The sequence below is a fragment of the Oncorhynchus nerka genome, unplaced genomic scaffold, assembly GCF_034236695.1.
Source record: "Oncorhynchus nerka isolate Pitt River unplaced genomic scaffold, Oner_Uvic_2.0 unplaced_scaffold_3580, whole genome shotgun sequence".
Classification (NCBI taxonomy): domain Eukaryota; kingdom Metazoa; phylum Chordata; class Actinopteri; order Salmoniformes; family Salmonidae; genus Oncorhynchus; species Oncorhynchus nerka.
The window spans coordinates 1-21,755 of record NW_027037714.1 but is presented as its reverse complement, the minus strand read 5'-3'; the positions used below and the strand labels follow the sequence as shown (position 1 = coordinate 21,755).

At 39.7% G+C, this 21,755-nt stretch overlaps 1 protein-coding gene, 2 long non-coding RNA genes and 1 pseudogene across 3 annotated transcripts; all 4 read left to right on the top strand.

Annotated features, from left to right (window-relative positions):
- The first annotated feature begins 2,344 nt into the window (after positions 1 to 2,344).
- LOC135566717 (ubiquitin domain-containing protein UBFD1-like) lies at positions 2,345 to 3,986 on the top strand (annotated as a pseudogene).
- An 8,082-nt stretch (positions 3,987 to 12,068) lies between these two features.
- Positions 12,069 to 13,836, top strand: LOC135566719 (uncharacterized). The gene is made up of 4 exons (XR_010462170.1): positions 12,069 to 12,484; positions 13,279 to 13,358; positions 13,527 to 13,552; positions 13,815 to 13,836. It is a non-coding gene; the product is annotated as an uncharacterized LOC135566719 (long non-coding RNA).
- Positions 13,837 to 14,948: 1,112 nt separating this feature from the next.
- LOC135566718 (uncharacterized) lies at positions 14,949 to 15,880 on the top strand. The gene is made up of 3 exons (XR_010462169.1): positions 14,949 to 15,019; positions 15,143 to 15,358; positions 15,806 to 15,880. It is a non-coding gene; the product is annotated as an uncharacterized LOC135566718 (long non-coding RNA).
- A 3,148-nt stretch (positions 15,881 to 19,028) lies between these two features.
- On the top strand, positions 19,029 to 21,717 carry LOC135566720 (uncharacterized; the record flags this gene model as incomplete). The annotated part of the gene is made up of 13 exons (XM_065014351.1): positions 19,029 to 19,076; positions 19,178 to 19,380; positions 19,531 to 19,634; positions 19,753 to 19,868; positions 20,016 to 20,183; positions 20,279 to 20,310; positions 20,413 to 20,510; positions 20,612 to 20,640; positions 20,787 to 20,811; positions 20,905 to 20,932; positions 21,013 to 21,100; positions 21,251 to 21,397; positions 21,613 to 21,717. Coding segments are annotated over exons 1-13 (1,149 nt in total), but the record flags the coding sequence as incomplete, so codon positions are not given.
- Positions 21,718 to 21,755: the final 38 nt, after the last annotated feature.

Genomic DNA, 21,755 nt, shown 5'->3' with positions numbered 1-21,755 from the left:
TTTTTTGTGTTTTTTTTTTAAGGGGTGGATCAGCTAAATATTGCAGAAATAATATTAGTTCCATCAATGTAATTGTCTGCATCATTTCCAATCCCCCATATATTTTTTGGGTAAATATATATATCCATACACACATGCATACATATACACATATATACATACACATACCTATATAGACATGCATACTTTTTTAAAGAATATACCTTTATTATTATTCCCCGCAAACCCTACTACCGATCCCCCAATTGGAGTAAACTAATAAACACTTCGGCTTTTCCCTTCAATTTATACATCTTAATACACATTTTACATTCACAGTCTATTTTACAATAGTTATTTTTTGTTTGTTTTTAGTCCTTCCTCTATTTCTGATGTCCATCCAGTTTGATTTCTATTTGTAACTGTGCTATTTCACAAACGTTCTGAACATATATACATTTTACAGACCCCGTATGTTCTTCATGTATTATCTTGCTATTAGTCCCACCCTTCAGCTCCATTCAACCTCTCCCATCTATCTCTCAACATCATCCATTTTGGATTTCTATTTGCCATATATTTTTCAACTGTGCTGTGATGCTTCACAAACGACTTGAACCTTTCTATTCTCATAGCTTCTACAGATTGTAAATTAAAAATAAACATTTTTGCTCAAATAATTATTATATTATTGATTGATTGACTATGGCTTTTCAAATCACCCAGTATTGCTGTCTGCAGCGTTAGTTCTAGGCAAATGTTGCAATTCTTCAGCCATTCCTGGACCTGTGACCAAAAACGAGCTACATATGGACAATACCAAAATAAATGATCTAATGACTCTGCCTCCTCACAGCAGAATCTGCAGAGCTGGGAAGATTGTATCCCCCATATATATAACATTCTATTAGTTGCAAGAATTTTGTATAGCAATTTAAATTGAAAAATTTGAAGTTTTGCATCCGGCGTTGTTTTGCATATCAATTCATAAATCATGTGCCATGGAATGGGTACATCGAAAATCTCTTCCCAACTATTTTGCCATTTATATGGCACAGCTGTCAGTTTTTTGGTCCTTAAATTAAATTGGTGTTTGTTTTTATTTATCACACTTTTCTTTAACAATTTTTGTTCTTTAATACAGGGCCGAAATACAAGTTCCTTACTTTTTTCCCCTTCTACTTGCTTCTTCCATTTTTGTGGTAATGCTGCAATTAATTGGTTGTAATTTTGGGTAGAGCAGACATTTCCATATGTCTGTGTTAGTTGCATGTGTGAAATAACTCCACCAGTCCTATTTATGATATCTTCTTTTTTTTCTACATTTCTTCGAAAAATACTTTTTTTTTTATCAATAAGTATATTTGAATTTAACCACAATATTTGTTGTATTATTTGTTCTGTCTTTTCAGGTGGATTAAACTGAAATTGCAACCAACTTTCTAAGGCTTGTTTAAAAAATAAAGATATTTTGGAGATTATTTCCTTTTCAAATAATCAAAAGTGGGCCGGTGTAATCTGAATAAAGGGGAAAAGGCCCTTCTTGAACATAGGATGAGACATTCTTACCAATTTACTAGAGAACCAGTTTGGATTTAAGTATAACTTTTGTATGACTGATGCCTTTAGTGAGAGGTCTAATGCTTTAATATTTAATCATTTCTGCCCTCCGAATTCATATTCGTTATATAAATAGGCCCTTTTAATTTTATCTGGCTTGCCGTTCCAAGTAAAATGGAATATTTTATGTTCATATAATTTAAAAAGCAGGTCACTAGGTGTAGGCAAAACCATAAGCAAATAGGTAAACTGTGATGTGACTAAAGAGTTAATCGGGGGGATTTTTCCACAAATAGGCAGGTATTTTCCTTTCCATGGTGGCAAGATCTTATCTATTTTTGCTAACTTTCTATAAAAATGTATTGGAGTGAGATCATTTCTTTCTTTTGGGATTTGTATACAGAGTATGTCCACATCTCCATCGTAATCATTTTATTAAAACTACATGGTAATGTAAAATTTGCAATTCTTTAGTGATCCAATACGTAATATTATAATTATCATAATTTGTTTTAATCCAGAGAGAATAGCAAACTATCTAGATCCTCTATGAGGCCATGGAGAGACTCTAATTGGGTTTTAAAGAAAACATGAATCATCAGCGTAAATGACACCTTAGTTTTTAAGCCACGGATTTAATCCCTTAATATTATTGTTTGATCTAGTCTTAACAGCTAACATTTCGATGGCAATAATAAATAGATATGCCGATAGTGGACAACCTTGTTTGACTCCTCTAGACAGTCACAGTGTTGATTAATGTCTCTCAACCACCATTTATTTTTCTCTCTCTCTCTGTTAATAGGGTCTTCCACCTGCTATGCAGAAAGTGATGTACAAAGGCCTGCTACCAGAAGATAAGACACTACGTGAAATTAAAGTTACAAATGGTGCAAAATAATGGTGGTTGGATCTACACAAATGATGTACTAGCTGTAAATACTCCAAAAGAGGTTATTCAGCAGGAAGTTAAGCTGAAGAAAACAAAAAGGAACCTTTGTGTCGGCAAAAAGGGACTTTTCAACGCCTTTTGAGTTCCATTTGTAAATTAACAACTTTTGCCCAAGGTATAGTCACAGGTTATGATATTTTGTATTCAACTCAGAACTTAAAATAATAATGTATTGAATTTCAGCAACACAGAAGGTGTTGACAAAGGCAAACCAGAGGACATAATGCCATCTGTTAAAGGAACAAAGGTGAGCATTTTCAACAAAACCCGACGATGGTTGGAAAAAGTATGCTTTAATGGTTGTTTTACACTGAGTATACCAAGCATTACGAACACCTTTCCTAATATTTTTAGTAGGCCCCATCCTCGGCCCCCAGAACAGCCTCAATTCCTTTGGGGAATGGACTCTCAAGGTGTCCACAGGGATGCTGGGCCCATGTTGACTCCAATGATTCCTGTACAGTTGTGTCAAGTTGGATGGATGTCCTTTGGGTAGTGAACATTCTGATACACATGGAACTGAGTGTGAAAAGCCAGCATGCGGCAGTTCTTTACACAAACCGGGTGCTCCTGGCACCTACTACCATACCCCATTCAAAGGCACTTCAATCTTTTGTCTTGCCTGTCTACCCTGAATGGCACACATACAATCCATTTCTCAATTGTCTCAAGGCATAAACAATCCTTCTTTAACTCGTCCCCTTTCATCTACACTGAATTTAAGGATTTAACAAGGGACATCATTAAGCTTTCACCTGGATTCACCTGGTCATTCTGTCATGGAAAAAGCAGGTGTTCCTAATGTTTTGTATACCAGTGTACATTGCCCTGTTTATGTATTTTTTTTCACAGATATTTCCACTGAACACTGTATCACGTTCAGGAGCTTGAGATGGTTCGCTAGAATTACTTCCTTGTTCTTCCACTAATGACCAGCAAGTGATCTCTCATTTGTTACACAGGAACGCTACCAACAGTGCCTTAGCCGGAATGTACAACAAATCTGCGGAAATGCCTGTCACCCCTTCAAACTGGAACAAGATCAACTGTGGATTGGAACTAAAGGTGAGATGACCCCCTGGCTTGGTTGGATTGTATAAGGAAAAAATGTTATGGCACTCACCCTTATCTCGTGTATATTCTCCTACAGAGAGAACAGAGAAAATCCCAATGGGCTCCATCAAACATGTGGTGACTGAACCCATTGAAGGCCATGAGGATTATCACATGATGGTAACACGTTTCCTTACTACAAACTGCACAAGCCAGAATGACAGTTGATGTAATGTATGTTTTTTTCCATAAACACATACATTATTTTGTCAAAAGTAGATATCTTATTGTAATTTATTGTGCAATTAATTTTCTGTCATTCACTTTCCTAGGCGTTTCAATTTGGGTCCAACAGAAGCCTCTCAGTATTGGGTCTACTGGTGCCAATTCAGTTTGTTGATGCAATCAAAGACACAGTCCTTGAAAGTGGCAGTATTTCTAATGTGCCTCTATTATTGACATTGAAGAACTGTGATCTAGAACAGAACATATGAAAATGGGGATCTGGAGACAACAAGGAGTCCTAAGGAACTTAACATTGAAGCATATTAGAGAAGCAAACTGAAGGATGATAAGGACTAACCATTATTTGGAGTTTCAAGTGCACTATGAGGCAGCATCATATCCCTCAGCCCAGTTCACCATTCATTTTTTGCGCAAACCGCAAACCTAAGGAAACAATAAAACTAAATGTACAGAGATTGCTGATGCCATTTCAGTTATTCTTAAAGTAATAAAATATATTTAAGAAAAATCAAAAAAAGCTGCACTAGTATGGTAGCCTATGTTTATTTATTCTATGAATCAACACAAGCAAACTTGCCAAAGTTGAATATGGTTTCTAATGGTCTCAATATATTGGTTTACCTGTAGTCATGATAAATGTTCATGTTAATAGAAATGATTGAAACATCTAATGGAATTTATGAAGATTCCCTCAGAAGAAATATATCACTATATAACTTAAAGTAGTAAGCAACTTACTCATGTAAGTTTTTTCTATTTATATCACCACATTAGCAGCCTCCTCTTGACAGCGGATATGTGATTTTGCTTTAGAGTTTATTTAGTACAATTCTACACATTTTGCAATAGGGTATAGAGAAAGTTTTGCTGTTTTAAAGCAAGTTTGCTGCAATTCTACACATTTTTGTCATGTTTCAGAGAGAAGATCTTGCAATTATATAACACATTTGTATATAATTCTACACATTTTGCCCTGGGGCAAAGAGGAAAACTTGCTGTTTTACAGCTAATTTCCTGTAATTTGACACATTTGCCATAGGGTGGACAGAGGTACATGTTTTTAAATTATATCTGAGTAAGACTGACTAACAAAATCAATGGGGCCTCCCGGACGGTAAAATCGACCATGATTACTAAGTTTAGATACTAGCTGGCCGCTAGACTAATTTAACAATCTGAAAATGTTTAACTGAAATGGGCTATGGGAGTGACTATCAGTGACTGACATAACAAGAGAAAACTGCTAATGCTCAACCAAATTTTGAAATTGCACTTTGTGTATTCTACTATTCTAGCTTGCAACAGTAACTGAGACACCCACTGAATAAAAATACATTTGATCTGAGGGCCCATCCCTGGTTTAGATGCACTATGCTGTGTTCCTACAGGAGAGGGCCACAATGTCACACTTTTACATTTCTTGTTCATAGCAAGTGGCAATCTGCCGTGGGTATAATTTCTCAGAAATGCAAAGGCCTTGATGTATTTATATACAGATATGAACTAGTAACTGCAACGTTCATATACATTGCTTTATTTAATTTAAAGTATTTAATAAGTATTCAAACACTGAAAAGAATACAAAGTCCAAGTTTGCTTTGCATTTGCCAATGTCCATACAAATTTCCAAACCTAAAAATGTTTTGGTTTTTTATCTGCAAAAATGTACAAACACTTTAAAGCAAATAACTGAAATAAGTTGTTTGGGACTGGCATTGTAGTGATATTAACTGGTTATACCTTTTCCAGTAATAAGGTTATCTATCAACTGAGCAGATATTGAACTAACCAGCTTATAAGGACATATCAGTGTTGTCTGGCATTAAAAAATATATATATTGCAACCATCTCTTGGAGTTGTCAGAGAACCGTCAATTTAAACATTGACCTTGACATGCTTACAATTATGATGCTTATAATGATAATATTATAATGGTTACAGTTGTTATAATAATACTTCAATTTCCAGTCTATGAATATAAGCTCATTTTTATCGACATGGCTAGAGAACGACCTGACCCTTTAACCCAGGTGGCTCCAGTAAAGATCATCACCCTTTGGTATACTCTGTAATTTTAGTGACATTTTGCTGGCCTCTCAATTGGTTATTATTCATCCTTGGTTGTATCTCCTCAGACCTTATTAATATAGAAAATGCACCTAAGTGGTCAACAAATGCAGTCCAGTAGTCTTACATTTTCATAATAATGGTTAAATCTGATTGCGCAAACAGCCCTCTCTTGTCAGTATATTTGTGACATCGTACAAATTACCAAACTTTGTAATGTAACCTTCTCCTCCCTCCTGAATCCTCCTCCCCCTCCCCCTCCTCCCTCTCTGCAGATGACTTCGTCAACCATTTTGAAAAGAAGGTCTAGACGACATCCGATCCTCGTTTGCTAAGTCAAACGACACCGCTGGTTCTGCTCACACTGCCCTACCCTGTGCTCTGACCTCTTTCTCCCCTCTCTCTCAGATGAAATCTCGCGTCTTGTGACGGCCGGCCGCCCTACAACCTGCCCGCTTGACCCTATCCCTCCTCTCTTCTCCAGACCATTTCCGGAGACCTCCTCCCTTACCTCACCTCGCTCATCAACTCATCCCTGACCGCTGGCTACGTCCCTTCCGTCTTCAAGAGAGCGAGTTGCACCCCTTCTGAAAAACCTACACTTTCGATCCCTCCACGATGTCAGCAACTACAGACCAGTATCCCTTCTTTCTTTTCTCTCCAAACTCTTGAACGTGCCGTCCTTGGCCAGCTCTCCCGCTATCTCTCTCCAGAATGACCTTCTTGATCCAAATCAGTCAGGTTTCAAGACTAGTCATTCAACTGAGACTGCTCTTCTCTGTATCACGGGGCGCTCCGCACTGCTAAAGCTAACTCTCTCTCCTCTGCTCTCATCCTTCTAGACCTATCGGCTGCCTTCGATACTGTGAACCATCAGATCCTCCTCTCCACCCTCTCCGAGTTGGGCATCTCCGGCGCGGCCCACGCTTGGATTGCGTCCTACCTGACAGGTCGCTCCTACCAGGTGGCGTGGCGAGAATCCGTCTCCACACCACGTGCTCTCACCACTGGTGTCCCCAGGGCTCTGTTCTAGGCCCTCTCCTATTCTCGCTATACACCAAGTCACTTGGCTCTGTCATAACCTCACATGGTCTCTCCTATCATTGCTATGCAGACGACACACAATTAATCTTCTCCTTTCCCCTTCTGATGACCAGGTGGCGAATCGCATCTCTGCATGTCTGGCAGACATATCCGTGTGGATGACGGATCACCACCTCAAGCTGAACCTCGGCAAGACGGAGCTGCTCTTCCTCCCGGGAAGGACTGCCCGTTCCATGATCTCGCCATCACGGTTGACAACTCCATTGTGTCCTCCTCCCAGAGCGCTAAGAACCTTGGCGTGATCCTGGACAACACCCTGTCGTTCTCAACTAACATCAAGGCGGTGGCCCGTTCCTGTAGGTTCATGCTCTACAACATCCAGAGTACGACCCTGCCTCACACAGGAAGCGGCGCAGGTCCTAATCCAGGCACTTGTCATCTCCCGTCTGGATTACTGCAACTCGCTGTTGGCTGGGCTCCCTGCCTGTGCCATTAAACCCCTACAACTCATCCAGAACGCCGCAGCCCGTCTGGTGTTCAACCTTCCAAGTTCTCTCACGTCACCCGGCTCCTCCGCTCCTCCACTGGCTTCCAGTTGAAGCTCGCATCCGCTACAAGACCATGGTGCTTGCCCCTACGGAGCTGTGAGGGGAACGGCACCTCAGTACCTCCAGGCTCTGATCAGGCCCTACACCCAAACAAGGCACTGCGTTCATCCACCTCTGGCCTGCTCGCCTCCCTACCACTGAGGAAGTACAGTTCCCGCTCAGCCCAGTCAAAACTGTTCGCTGCTCTGGCCCCCAATGGTGGAACAAACTCCCTCACGACGCCAGGACAGCGGAGTCAATCACCACCTTCCGGAGACACCTGAAACCCCACCTCTTTAAGGAATACCTAGGATAGGATAAAGTAATCCTCTCACCCCCTCCCCTGAAAAGATTTAGATGCACTACTGTTCCACTGAGGTCATAAGGTGAATGCACCAATTTGTAAGTCGCTCTGGATAAGAGCGTCTGCTAAATGACTTAAATGTAATGTAAATGTAAATGTAATGTAGAATCTCTGAAACATGGTCAATGATGTTTTGTTATATTAGCTATACAGTAGTGAATAAATAATACTGAAAAAAATATATAAACGCAACATGCAACAATTTCAAAGATTTTACTGAGTTACAGGTCATATATTGAAATAAATTCATAGATTTCACATGACTGGGGAATACAGATATGCATCTGTTGGATACCTTAAAGGCATGACTATGGGCCTCAGGATCTCGTCACAGTATCTCTGTGCATTCAAATTGCCATCAATAGAATGCAATTTTGTTTGTTGTCTGTAGCTTATGCCTGCCCATACCATAACATCACCATGGGGCACTCTGTTCCCAACGTTGACATCCACAAACCGCTCGCCATCATGACACCATACAGGTCGGTTGGCCGGTTGGATGTTTTGCAAAATTCTCTAAAACAATGTTGGAGGCGTCTTATGGTAGAGAAATGAACATACAATTCTCTGGCAACAGCTCTGGTGGACATTTCTGCAGTCAGCATGCCAATGCCCCCTCCCTCAAGACGTGTGGCATTGTGCTGTGTGACAAAACTGCACATTTTACGGTGGGTTTTAATGGCCCCAGCACAAGGTGCACTTATGTAATGATCATGCTGTTTAAACAGCTTCTTGATATGCCACACCTGTCAGGTGGATTGATTATCTTGTCAACAGAGAAATACTTACTAACAGGGATGTAAACAAATAAGTGCACAGAATTTGAGAGAAATAAGCTTTTTGTGTGTATGGAACATTTCGGAGATCTTTTATTTCAGCCCATGAAACATGGGACCAACACTTTACATGTTGCGCTTATATTTTTGTTCAGTGTAGTAAAAAAAAATGGCCCCAAACCACTACAGGCAGCAGTGTTAGCAGCACTTATATGACAGTCAATGGTCACCTAACTAGTGTGTACCATAATCCATTATCAACAGTCTCCCTCATATAAAGTTCCAGAGCTCAAACAAAAGGTAGCTATGAGTGTTGGACATCGTTCTATTTACAGGCCAAAGAGTACCATCCAATATGCCACGTACAAACCTCATATGTTGCCTAAGTGAGAGACTGTACCAGGTTTTTGTAAAATGTGTTATGAGGAAAAAGCTAAAACAATTTTGAGCATGTTGATTTTCCTCAGGTAAACCAATATTATTATTTTTTACAAAGGAAATGTACTTCTGTTCATGTGATTCATTTATGGTTACTACTTAAAGTATGTTGATTGAGCTTCACTGATTGAAATGTATAGGAATAAAAACGATAATTGTTTACATTTATGATGATGTTTTGTAATTCTTAGTATAAAAATGGTCTAAGTGGGATGCCATAGGCTAGGGACATTTCTTATGCCATGTCCTCTAGAGATCATGCACACTGAAAGGTGATCTAATCAGTAGTTCAAAAAGTTTATTGTAAGACTTTCACCACAAAGATACGCTTGTTCAGGTTCATTTGAGACAGTAGAGCAGTGGACTTTTAACAGGTAACGTCCAGACATAAAATATTAAAAAAGTTGAACATTAGATGCAACGTCTTTTATTTTTATTTTTGTTTGTCACTGGTTTCCACCCTAAAGAAGAATGTTGTTACATGATGAGGTCGGGTCAGGAAGTGACCTCATGAAACCTTTCAATCTCGTTACCTGACAGGACACACCCTTGTTTAATTTTCTTAACTAAAAATAATGAAGATTTGGTTTGATGATATGATTGACATCTGGCTTGACCAGTTTGAAAGGCACTATTGTATCCCAAATGGAATGCTCAAGTGTTTATTTTACATCACTCTTATCAGACCACATACTTCTCATGATAAATGGAAACCCGCAGCCCAATGTCTGTTTTGTATATAACTATGTTCAGCATGAGGTGTTTTTTTACCATGGCACATTTTGTTATGGAGACTGCACATACTCAATGATAGTTACAGTATCATAGAAAGTATCCACCCTTCTTGCACAGTTGTCACATGTTCAGTGGCTTACAGCCTGGGCTTTCAATGCATTTCAATGATGTACATTTCCCACTGAACCTAGAAATGATTGAAAATGTGTTGTTTTTTTAAACACGCTTGCATGGTTGTGGTTCATTCAGATTTTTACTTAATCGTCACATTCACTAGTCTCATTACAATTAGTAAATGTTTTTTTTGTGTGTTTAATTATCGTTTCTAAGGAGACAGTAATGCATAACATTTTTTTTTGCATAACCTTAACTATCAGTGAGACAGTCTTGCATTTCTCATGAAGATTGTTATGAGATTATCACAATGTCCTAGACCTACGCCAAGTAGCATGACCTCTCCTCCTAGATGCACATTTTCTGATAGCTTCATCAGCGACACGTTACCTAACCTAACCGACTTTTTGTCTAAGGACGTAATCCTTCTGAACCCACAAACATGCAACAGTAGCCTATTGTATTTTGTGAATGTTTGTGAATGTTGTTTTGGAACTGCCACCTTGACAGAATACACTTTTACCAATGTCTAGGTCCCTAAACTGATGTGTGCATAACTTGAAATTCCAACAGTTAAAAACATTGGAAGATGTTTGAAGAACGATATTGTGTAACCAAAGTGGTGACATTAATGACTATCTAGCCTAAATCGTTTTGCGATAAACATATTACTGTAAAATAGTGTCGTCTTTCATCCCAATAAGGGTCTTAGTGCATATGTCCTATTCATGCTCCATGGGTCCTAAATCATGTTCTCTGGTACTGTAACTTTTACATTTACATTTTACATTTAAGTCATTTAGCAGACGCTCTTATCCAGAGCGACTTACAAATTGGTGCATTCACCTTATGACCTCCAAACTTGAGTTTTAGTGTCACATTCTTGAGTGACGTTCACAACCTGCATGGTGTTGTTCATAGTTTTATAAAGTACAATAACTTGGTAATCTGTAATCACTTACTTAACAACCCTCATACAAATAGAGTCTTGCAATGCATTGTTTTCTCTCACCAAGGAGAATGCATTGTTTTCTCTCACCAAGGAGAATGCATTGTTTGATTGTGTTTCCTGATCCAGTTTGTTCAAGTTTATACCTATAATTGTCATTCACAATCACATTGTTTTCATTTCAAGTACCTACTGGAACTTAGTGTACTGTACACATTACCTACACATTACTTTGGATTGACATAGTTTTCTATTTACTTATAAGTTCCCAGTATATTTGTCACAGAATGCCCCTTGAAACCGCCCAAGTTAACCAACTAAACCACCTTCGGCAAAAAAAGGCAAAGAAGATTAGCGGGAAAATGACATGTCAATAATGAGCAGTAAAGCAGTGTCAATTGAAAGTGATGTTGGCTCTGTATTTATTATGTAGAGTAGAAGCTGAAGACGAACACTCAACAAATGTTAATGAGGTACATATTAACAGATCATCAACTTAGAAAAATGTTAAGAAGTAACACAATCTACAATATTCCTAGATGTTCTGTCTATTACATAACTGAGCCACTGTTTTGGCACAGAGTGGCTTCGGGCAGTGTCACAAAGGCTCAGTCATACAATTAAATAAATACTAGGCTTCATAGAGTCCACATTTCTTTATTTTTGCCCTTGTGTTTGTTTCATATAAATATACCCTAGCCTAGAGAGAAAAGAGATGCTGTGTTGTTGGATCAATATTTACATAATTGTATTTACATATTAAAAATGAATTATCATTTTATTGTAATATACCGTATTCACAGAGTGTACAAAACATTAGGAACACCTTCCTAATATTAAGTTGCACCCCCTTTTGCCCTCAGAATAGCCTCAATTTATCAGGGCATGGACTCTACAAGGTGTTGAAAGTATTCCACAGGGATGCTGGCCCATTTGACTCCAATGCTTCCCACAGTTGTGTCAAGTTAGCTGGATGTCCTTTTGGTGGTGGACCATTCTTGAAACACACCAGAAACTGTTGAGCATGAAAAAACCTAGCAGTGTTGCAGTTGTTGACACACTCAAACCGGTGCCTGGCAACTACTACCATACCCCATTCAAAGACACTTAAATATTTTGTCTTGCCCATTCACCCTCTGAATGGCACACATACACAATCTCAATTGTCTCAAGGCTTAAAATACTTCCGTAACATGTCTCTTCCCCTTCATCTACACTGATCGAGATGTATTTAACAAGTGACATCAATAAGGGATCATAGCTTTCACCTGGATTCACCTGGTCAGTCTATGTCATGGAAAAAGCAGGTGTTCCTAATGTTGTGTACACTCAGTGTACATGTATGCAAAAACATGTACTGGAAGAATTACTTTTTGAATCCTTTTGTCAGTTTATTTATTCAGATTTTTATAACTTTATGTTGGTATAGCTTGTTTGTCAACTTTGGTTGTCCTTAAATCCAAGTGAAATCTCATCTTAATCTGTGTTTTATGCTGGGTTGCTTGTGTTTCACACCCTTCCCCACCCTTTTTGAGAAATGTTCCCTGTGGGTGTCTCATATGTCACCACTTGTCCATTCTCGCTCAGTTGTGCCTCACATCGTCAGCCAGTTAGGTCAGGTGAGCCCTTCAATTGTCCTTTTTACTATTGTGAATATGATCAAATGTTTATTAAAAACTTAAAGGATTCAGTTTTCACTTTGCAAATGATGAATAGATGGATGAACATAGGGATTTATTCTTGAAAGAGATTAGTTTTGCCAAATTATTGTATGTAATTTATTTTGACAGATTTTCCATAACTATGATAGTGTTTCATATTAGCTGTAACTGATAGTCAAAGGATTTTCCCCTCGATATGATTAATTAGAATACATGCCTGGGGATAGATGGAGTTACCCTGTCTTTACATTGAACTCATATTACTGTCATCTTTATATAGGAATACTTCAAAATCATTTTTGGTCTCAGGAAATTGTCTTTGAATTATTAAATAACTTTTAGACACAGTTTTGGTTACTTGTTTGTTTTTGAACACGCACTAGATGCCCTGAAAACAGATGACTGTTTTAGAGGCTGCATTGGTGGAATTGTACCGTTATCACAACAGGTGACCAAACTATCGCTAAGTGGGTGGAAAAGGACAAAAAGACAATGAGAATAGAAATAGCTAACAAACCATCTTTTCAGTGACTTGCACAAATCAAGAGATTCTCATGTAAAAATCTATGTCAATATTCAGCATCGGTACAACAATTTAACATGAATATGATCTCTGTCGGGTGTCCGTTTTGTTAGGGCTTTTTGAGTCTCTCTGCCCCTCTGTCATTGGTTGTGGTATAGTATGGGAGGAAACATGGTGGATTAGGTGTGAATCTGTTGTGATTTCATTGTGACTGTCGTTTGACATAAAGGTAGTTCTTGGATGAACCAATGACTTGTGGAGGCAAAATGAGACATTGTCTTGCCCTCACCTTAGCTGTCCTGGGAACAGGTGGGTAAACGTCCTTCACCTCCATTGTTAACTTTGATCTAAAACATGCATAGGAGACCTTTTCTGACACCCTTAACGTCCAAATAAATGGCACTCAATATTACACTTAAAACAGAGCCATGTCGCCTACTGTTTCATGCTTTCATTTGAATGTTCTATTTATTTTAGGTTTCTTCGCCGTTGGGTCAGCCCAGGTAACATACATTATTTTCGAAACACAGTAACAGGATCTTCGAGATCTTAAAAATACACTAGCTCTTGTTCCTAAAAATAAAACAGGTTTCGCTAAGAGCCTCTCAATTGATGAATGGTGGGATCGGTTGTCGAGAATATGCTTATTGTGGTGTACTTAGTCATCGAAAACCAGTTTGATTGTGACATTTTGATTAAATCCATGTGATAATGTCAAAATGTTTCAAGCCATGCTAATATCACAATGCCTTTTTTTTACTCAAGTGTATTACATTGTGCGATGGGGAAATAGGTAAGTTAAATCAAATTGGGTATGTTTCTTGTTTCATTGCCACTGTGGTCATGTAACACTGATTAGACAGGGGCTAAGAGATTGATTTAACTTGCTATCTATGTAATCACTAGCACCCATGGAAACATCACCGGTGGAATGTGTAACAGGACTGAGGGTTCGTGTGCTCCCGTGAGTTTCCCCTAAATGTTACACTTCAATATAAATCCCCAAATACCTCAATGAAAATTGCTAAACAAGAGATTCATATTTGCTTCTCTGTATCTATATATTTTTAGTTTTCAAATGCTACATTTGACAGCTTCCTAAGCTGTGCTGGGCTGAGGAGGATTAACGACACCCAGGAGCACATTAACAGACTCAACGAAATTATGGACGTGGCCTTTCAATTCTACTCAGACTCCTTCATGGTACAGTACAACAAGAGAGAGACATTTGATCAACAGTTTCAGGGAGAAATTGACAAAATACCTTGAATGTGTTATGAAAGCATGAAGTGGACTTTGTGCTTTATGCTGACATCACTGTTATTTTCCATACAGAGTTTGAGCAGGGATCTGCAGCCCATCCTGGAGCTGATCAAGGGGCTCAGCTTCAATGCCTCAAAGCCCAGGTTCCACGATGTCAACTTCACCAGAGTGTGGTTCCAGCTCAAGCTCAGGCCACGCCTGGCCTCTGTCACCGAAAGCCTCCTCGCCTGTCTCAGCACCAGTGACCTCACCTGCCAGACCTACCAGGCTCTGTGAGTTTCCCATTTTCCCAGTGATGTTTCTGTTGTGTTTCCGATACAAACCACCATTATGGAGGATAGTGATTTGTTGTTGTTTTGATCATTTTTAGTGTGAATGAATTGGATATGAATATCCTGAGTATGGACCCTCAACGCCAAAGGATAGTCTACACGTCCTTCATGCGCAGGTTTCTCAAGAGAAATGATACAGCAGGTAGGCTATTTATTTAATTATGAATGGATATTGTCACTCAATATATTGGAATTGTTGACATTTTGATGAATGTGGTAATCTGTAGGATGGGATTGAGAGTTCTGTTTGTGTTCTGAAAAAGGATGCCTTGTCCATGGGAACAGCAGTGAGCAGTGGCTGATGGGAACTTTGGATCCTTCTCTACCTTGGTTGACTATGAAGACTTCTTTGCACTGAACATTCATTTCAGTGGTGTAAGTGTTTAACTCTATAAAGCAGGGAGTCTAATGTCGGGAAGGTACAAGATGCCATTAAGATGTTATAGGATGCCACGGGAAGGTCATGACCAATCAAGACCAATGTTCTCTCTCCCACAGCTATCAGTCCTGGCACTGCTGAGCCCGGAACAGAAGGCAGAGTTGGTTCTTCACCCCGGAAATGGAGACCTGGACAATGGCACTATCAGCCTGGTCTTCCAGAGTCTGCTTGGGCCTCTAATAAACAATGCTCACCTGAATCAGTCGATGTACAATGCAACAATGATGTCCAACATGACTGCTGGCAATGCCACAGGACCACATGAACTTGACAGAGTGCGTTATGTGTTTAAAAAAAAAATGTGTTTTTACTTGGATCCCCATTAGCTTTAGCAGAAGCATCAGCTACCCTCCTGGGGTCTACAAAAAAACACAAAACAAGTAACAATACACTGATAGACAAGGACAGTCACACAAATTTTAAATACAAGGATACAGAAACAATACAACTAAAAATATATATATATATTTAATATGTGTGTTAGTGAGTCTGTGTGCATGCGTGTGTTTATCGGTCTCTTTTCTGGGGTGGCAGGTAGCCTAGCGGTTAAGTGGGACTAATTAAACAATCTGCCGATGTGCCTTTGAGCAAGGCACTTAACCCTAATTGCTCTGGATAAGAGTGTCTGCTAAATGTTAATGTCAAACAAGGCTATTTCTTTTGCTGTCATCAACTCCATGTACAGTATGAGCCAACTAATGATTACAAATCTGTGGTTGCAGACTCTAAATGACTTCCTGTCATTCCTGAGGCCCTTGGGTAGTTTCATCAAGACTTTGGTGGGCAGAATTCAAGTGGTATGTGTTGTCTTTTTACAATCTCTCCCACAAGTATGAACAAATGATTTCCTTTTCCAATCTGAAACTATGTACTATGTACTGTCTCCCCACAGAGGAATGTGAGCTCTGGAGACAGCATGTTCTGGCCCAGGCAGTAGTGAACTGGATCCTGGCAGAGCTGGCTGGACACATCTCCCCCAACTTCACACTGACAAATGAGACCATCCCCAGCCAGACTCCCTCTCAGCAACTTCAGCATCACCAGCCTTAAGGACTGGTTCCAGCATGTGGTCCTCCTGCCTGAACCGCTTTCAGCTCAACAACCAGACTCAGATCCCACACGACCTTACTGCTGTCTTCAACCAAGTCTTGTGAGTTGAATAAAGTATTTTACGTTATTAGCCTTGTGGACTTCGTAGATTTTGTCTAGTTCACATATTCCCAACCTGGTGTACACATACCCCAGGGGTACGCACAATGCCGTCGGGTACGCCAAATAAAATGTGATTCACCTTTAAAAAATATATATATATTTTTCCAACGGGGCTATACATTTGGGTGAGTTTTTCTCTCGCCTGAGTAGCCTTGTTTCACTGCCGAAAAAATAAAATACATTTTTTTATTAAATTAGTGTTCAGCGAAATAGCAACACAATGATTAATACAGGTAACCTAGTCAAATAATTAACATCCAATCACATTAACCGTTACTCTCTTGCGGGAATTCCATTAACGGTCCATATGTAGCCAAACGTAGCTGATGTTCATGTTGGTATCTGTACTGATAGCGCAAAAGCCATGACAGGGAGACATAGATGAGTGGTAACACGCGTGCAAGCAGTTGCTCCCTACACTGCTTGGGTACACTGCAGCATCCACCGGGGCTCTCGCTGCCAAGGGAACGCCTGACAGCTTGAAAGACGTTTTGGACACTACAGTGAAAATGGTTAACCGTTAAAGCAAGGCCCCTGAACTCTCGTGTATTTTCTGCACTATGCAATGATATGGGCAGCAACCATGTAACGCTTTTACAACATACAGAAGTGCGCTGGTTATCAAGGGGCAAAGTATTTACACTTTTTTTAAATTGAGAGCGAGCTTAAAGTTTTCTTTACTGACCACCATTTTCATTTGTCTGACCGCTTGCATGATGACGAGGTTCTCACGCGACTGGCCTATCTGGGTGATGTTTTCTCGTCTGATTGATCTGAATCTAGGATTACAGGGACTCTCTCTCCTCAACTATTTTCAATGTGTGGGACAGAATTGAAGCTATATGATTAATAAGTTGTCTGCATTAACAAGGACAACACACAGGTCTTTTTCCATCATTGTATGATTTTTATTGTGCAAATGAACTCAAGCTTACGGACAATGTTAAATGTGATATAGTGAAGCCACCGAATGAGCTGGGTGCGCAATTACGCAGGCACTTTCCCGAAACAGATGACACAAACAACTATATTAGTTATCCCTTTCATGCCCTGCCTCAGTCCACTTACCGACATCTGAACAAGAGAGCCTCATCAAATTGCAGCAAGTGGTTCTGTGAAAATGTATTTGAATCAGAAGGCAATACCAGATTTCTGGATTGGGCTGCGCTCAGAGTATCCTGCCTTGGCAAATCGCTGTGCCCTTTGCAACCACGTACATATGTGAGAGTGGATTCTCGGCCCTCACTAGCATGAAAACTAAATACAGGCACAGACTGTGTGGGAAGACTGAGACTCTCTCCAATACAACCCAACATTGCAGAGTTGTACCCTTCTCATTAACCTGTGGTGAGTTATTCATAATTGTCGATAAACTAATAAGGTTTTTATATGTAAGATGGTTAAATAAAGAGCAAATGATTGATTATAATTATATTATTATTTGTGCCCTGGTCCTATAAGAGCTCTTTGTCACTTCCCACGAGCCGGGTTGTGATAAAACTCCCCACCAGTCTTATGTTTGATAAATGTATCGTATAGTTTGTGTGTGGCAGGCTTACAATGATGGCAAAAAACAACATTTGAGAGTGCGCTGACCCTGTGTGTGCTAGAGGGGGACTTAGCCAGAGGTTGAATGTTTGAAGGGGTACGGGACTATATAAAATGTTTGGGAACCACTGGTCTAGTTGATTCCGATCATTTGAATATGATCATTTGTAATATTTTTGAACTAAATGTTATGCCTCTATATTATTTTTTCAGCTCATTAAATCCTCCAATGGGTTCTAACTCTTCCATGTATTCAATGGTTGGTCCCATGGATGTCTGTCACATTGGCAACAATGATGATATGTGCTCAGTGAGTTTTATTTGCCACTATGTTCACCTTGGTTAAGTCCTCATGATCTCTTATTCAGTATGGGATCACTATCTAGAGAAGGCTTTGTGGTTCATAGCCAAAGTATTTCAACAATCTAGATTGTTCTGACAAAATCATTTCAACCAAATACACTGACGTCAAGTAGGCCACTCCTAGTTGATAAGCATCATTTTTCCTAATGCTACTATTATGGTGTTTGTTCTTTCATTGTTGCTTGTTATCTTAGAGGTAGACTCAGCGATATGATGTAGGTGAACAAATTAAACAGCGTAGACTCTTCACAAAAAGGTGCTATCTAGAACCTAATAGGGTTCTGCTGTGGTCCCCATAGGAGAACCCTTTGAAGAACCATTTTTGGTTCCAGGTAGAACCCTTTTGGGTTCAATGTAGACCCTTTCTACAGAACCCAAAATACTTCTACCTGGAACCAAAAAGAGCTATCCTATGGGGAGAGCCAAAGAACCCATTTGGAACCCTTTGTTCTAAGAGTGTAGTAGGTCCATTTGCTCAACACCTAAGGGTGTTGAAAGGCAAAGCTAAACTCCCACATGTTTTGGTCCCGTGCCTATGGGGCTCTAACAGCGTGACACTGTGTGTGACTGTGTGGGAGCGAAGTCTTGCATCTCTCATCATCTGCAGAGCTGCTCATTAGCAACATCATTTTGCTGAGTTTACCTTAACTTAAAAAATGTTCTTGCACAGGGGACTTCGATTCCAAAACCTTTTGAAATTGTATTGACTTTATGATGACATGTCTTCTTCTGTCACAGGTGTCTCATGGAAGAAAACCTGGTTGTGGTCCTGAGATGTGTGCCCCATTCTTAACCTGAGCCCACTGAGAAAATCTAAAACTATTGGTCACAGAGCTATCCAAGATACTGACAGGACCACACACAATGATGGTAAGAATACTTTATTTTCAATCATCAGAGATTCAATTAAAGTCAAGACAAATGTCATGTTACTGTGAGATTTGACACATTGTGAAATCCTTCCCTTTTAGAATGACAGTTCGGGTTGGCCTAACCTCACAGACTTGTTTGGCCAGCTTCCGACCGATGGCTTCAGTGCTGAGAACCTTGGTGATGAGAACTTCATCCGCTTCTGGTTCCTGATCAGACTGCGGCCCCTCCTACCTTCAGTGTCAGAGGAGTACCTATCCTGCCTCAGCACTAGAGACTTCAGCTGTCAAGCCTACCAAGCCCTGTACGAACAACACAAAGACAACCACAAATACATTTTTCAGTTCATAGACATATTTGTTTCATCATTTTCTGCAGTATCAATGTCACATATCCTATTGATAATACCAAAAGTGTGAATTCTGAGATCCTGATTTTCTCTCATTACTTACAGTGTCATGGGGCTGAGTGATCACATCTCATCGATGGATGAGATGAGACAGAAACTGGTCTACACACGCTTCATTCACCCATTCCTCTCACAACACCGATATTCAGGTATGTATTTTGATATGGCGATTTGTTTAAATTAGGACTGATTTTGTATGTCTTTTTTCAAATAGTGCATTGAACTTGCGAACAAGCTAATACGACATTGCATACTTTTTTCTTTCAGATATGATGGGATGTCCTTCCAATGGGAGTTTGGATTCAATTAAGAGACATTTTGGGAGATTTTCAATTTTCGCACCGCTACAGCACTTCTTTGATGTGCAAAGAAACTTTTCTGCAGTAAGCATTTACATGACATTCTGCCAAATCAGAACATTTCTAGAACTGGACGTCTTTAAGGGATCAGGAACATGCTACGTGATCAGGTCTTTGTAGCACAATATTCATCAGTATTACAATGATGTGTGTGTCTCCTCTCTCTATCAGCTGGAGGCCCTGCCAGCTCTCTCTCCAAAGCAGTTAGCAGAACTGGTGCTGATGCCCCACACTCCAACTCCACAGAGAGATGACATCATCAACAGAGTCTTTGACCACCTCCACAACGACACCAGACTCCGAGACTTCCTCCATGAGCTGCAGATGCTAATAAGAGGGGTACTGTCGCTACATTAAGCACACTTTATATGATATATTTGTTTGGGCATATTTACGTTTTACTAAACTCCTTCTGATTTTTTTTCTTCTCACAGGCTAGCCTTGAGTGTGAGTCTTTCACAAGCATGTAAGTATCAGGAATGTTTGTGGGGGAGAAAATAACACCCACAATGTCCAAGTTTGTATGTTAGCAGAGTTAATTACATCTGTTTTTATTGCTCATCCAAAGATTCGACAGGCTGGAAAGGGCTGCTACATCGGCCCCATCTGATTTGGGACCAGTCATCAGAGACACACAGAACTCCGTAATGGATGCTGCTCCTCCGGGTGAGTCAGAATTGAGATATGATCATGTGACTATGAGCTGTGACTCAATGGAGTATTTTTCCATGTCCTGACATCTATTGTTGGTGTTGTCTTTACATCAGGTTGCAACGTCGTTCCCTTTAAGTTTGGGGTGAGAAATGTCAACAATGTCATTATATTATCATTATGTGTCAATGAAATCATTTGTATTCTTCAACAATAAATGTACTATGGTCCAAATGAAATATACATAATTGAATTGTATGAGATTGACATTATTCCTGTTCTTTCCACCAGTGCTCTATGACCCCCCCAGTCAATGGTGAGGCAGTGTTTTGAACACCATATCAGATTTTGTTTGATTAACTTGTAACTCAGAACGTTGATAGTAATTCATATTAATCTCCTATTGCAGAGAGCCACATCTGTGCTGGAGTGAATACGTGAGTGCTTACCCTGTAGAATAGCCATAACAAATTTAAAGACACAGTTTATTCATGCAAGTCTTGTTTCCTTCTCACAGAACTAATCTGGAAAACTACATTGCTGGCACGAATATGACCCTTATGCTTTGCAACTTTACCATCCAACATTATGCTTGCCTACCTCAGGTTTGACACTCGTCTACGTTGTGTGTATTTATGAAACCCACATTCTACATGCAACATGCTTGATTTGATAGATTACATTTTTGAGGTGGTGATTGAATTGATTTCCAAAAATGAATGTCCTAATGTATGTGTTTCTTTGTGCCCTCTCAGCGTACCCAGCTAAAACCAGAGCAACTCTCTGAGATCCTGCAATGCAAACTGTCAGGCAACCTGACCTATCCCCAAAAAATGTGGAAGTTGTTCTTCACCAAATATTCTGCAATTCTTGATGAGGCTCTTCACAGGTTTTCAAACATGGTAAAAAAACAAAGTTTAAAAACTCTGATGTGTTTCGGCTGCATGGCCTTTGTCAGGGAGTTCAAAGATATGATAATACGTTTGAACAGCTCCTTTTGAAACATATTTTTTAAGAGTTTCTTGAATGTGTACTCTTTAAAAAATATATAATGTCAGAAGATTGTAGGTAAATGTCTTTATCCAAGAAAACGTCTTCTGATTGTCTTTGTGTTCAGTCTTACCAGCCCAGCGGCCCATCCATCTCTCTGGTGCTAGATGTATTTGGGGAGGTAGTTATTGACCAGTTTAGTCAACATGACCTGAGAAGCCCAAACCACACCGCAAGTGGTTTCTGATGAATCTTCGACCCTTCCTCCCG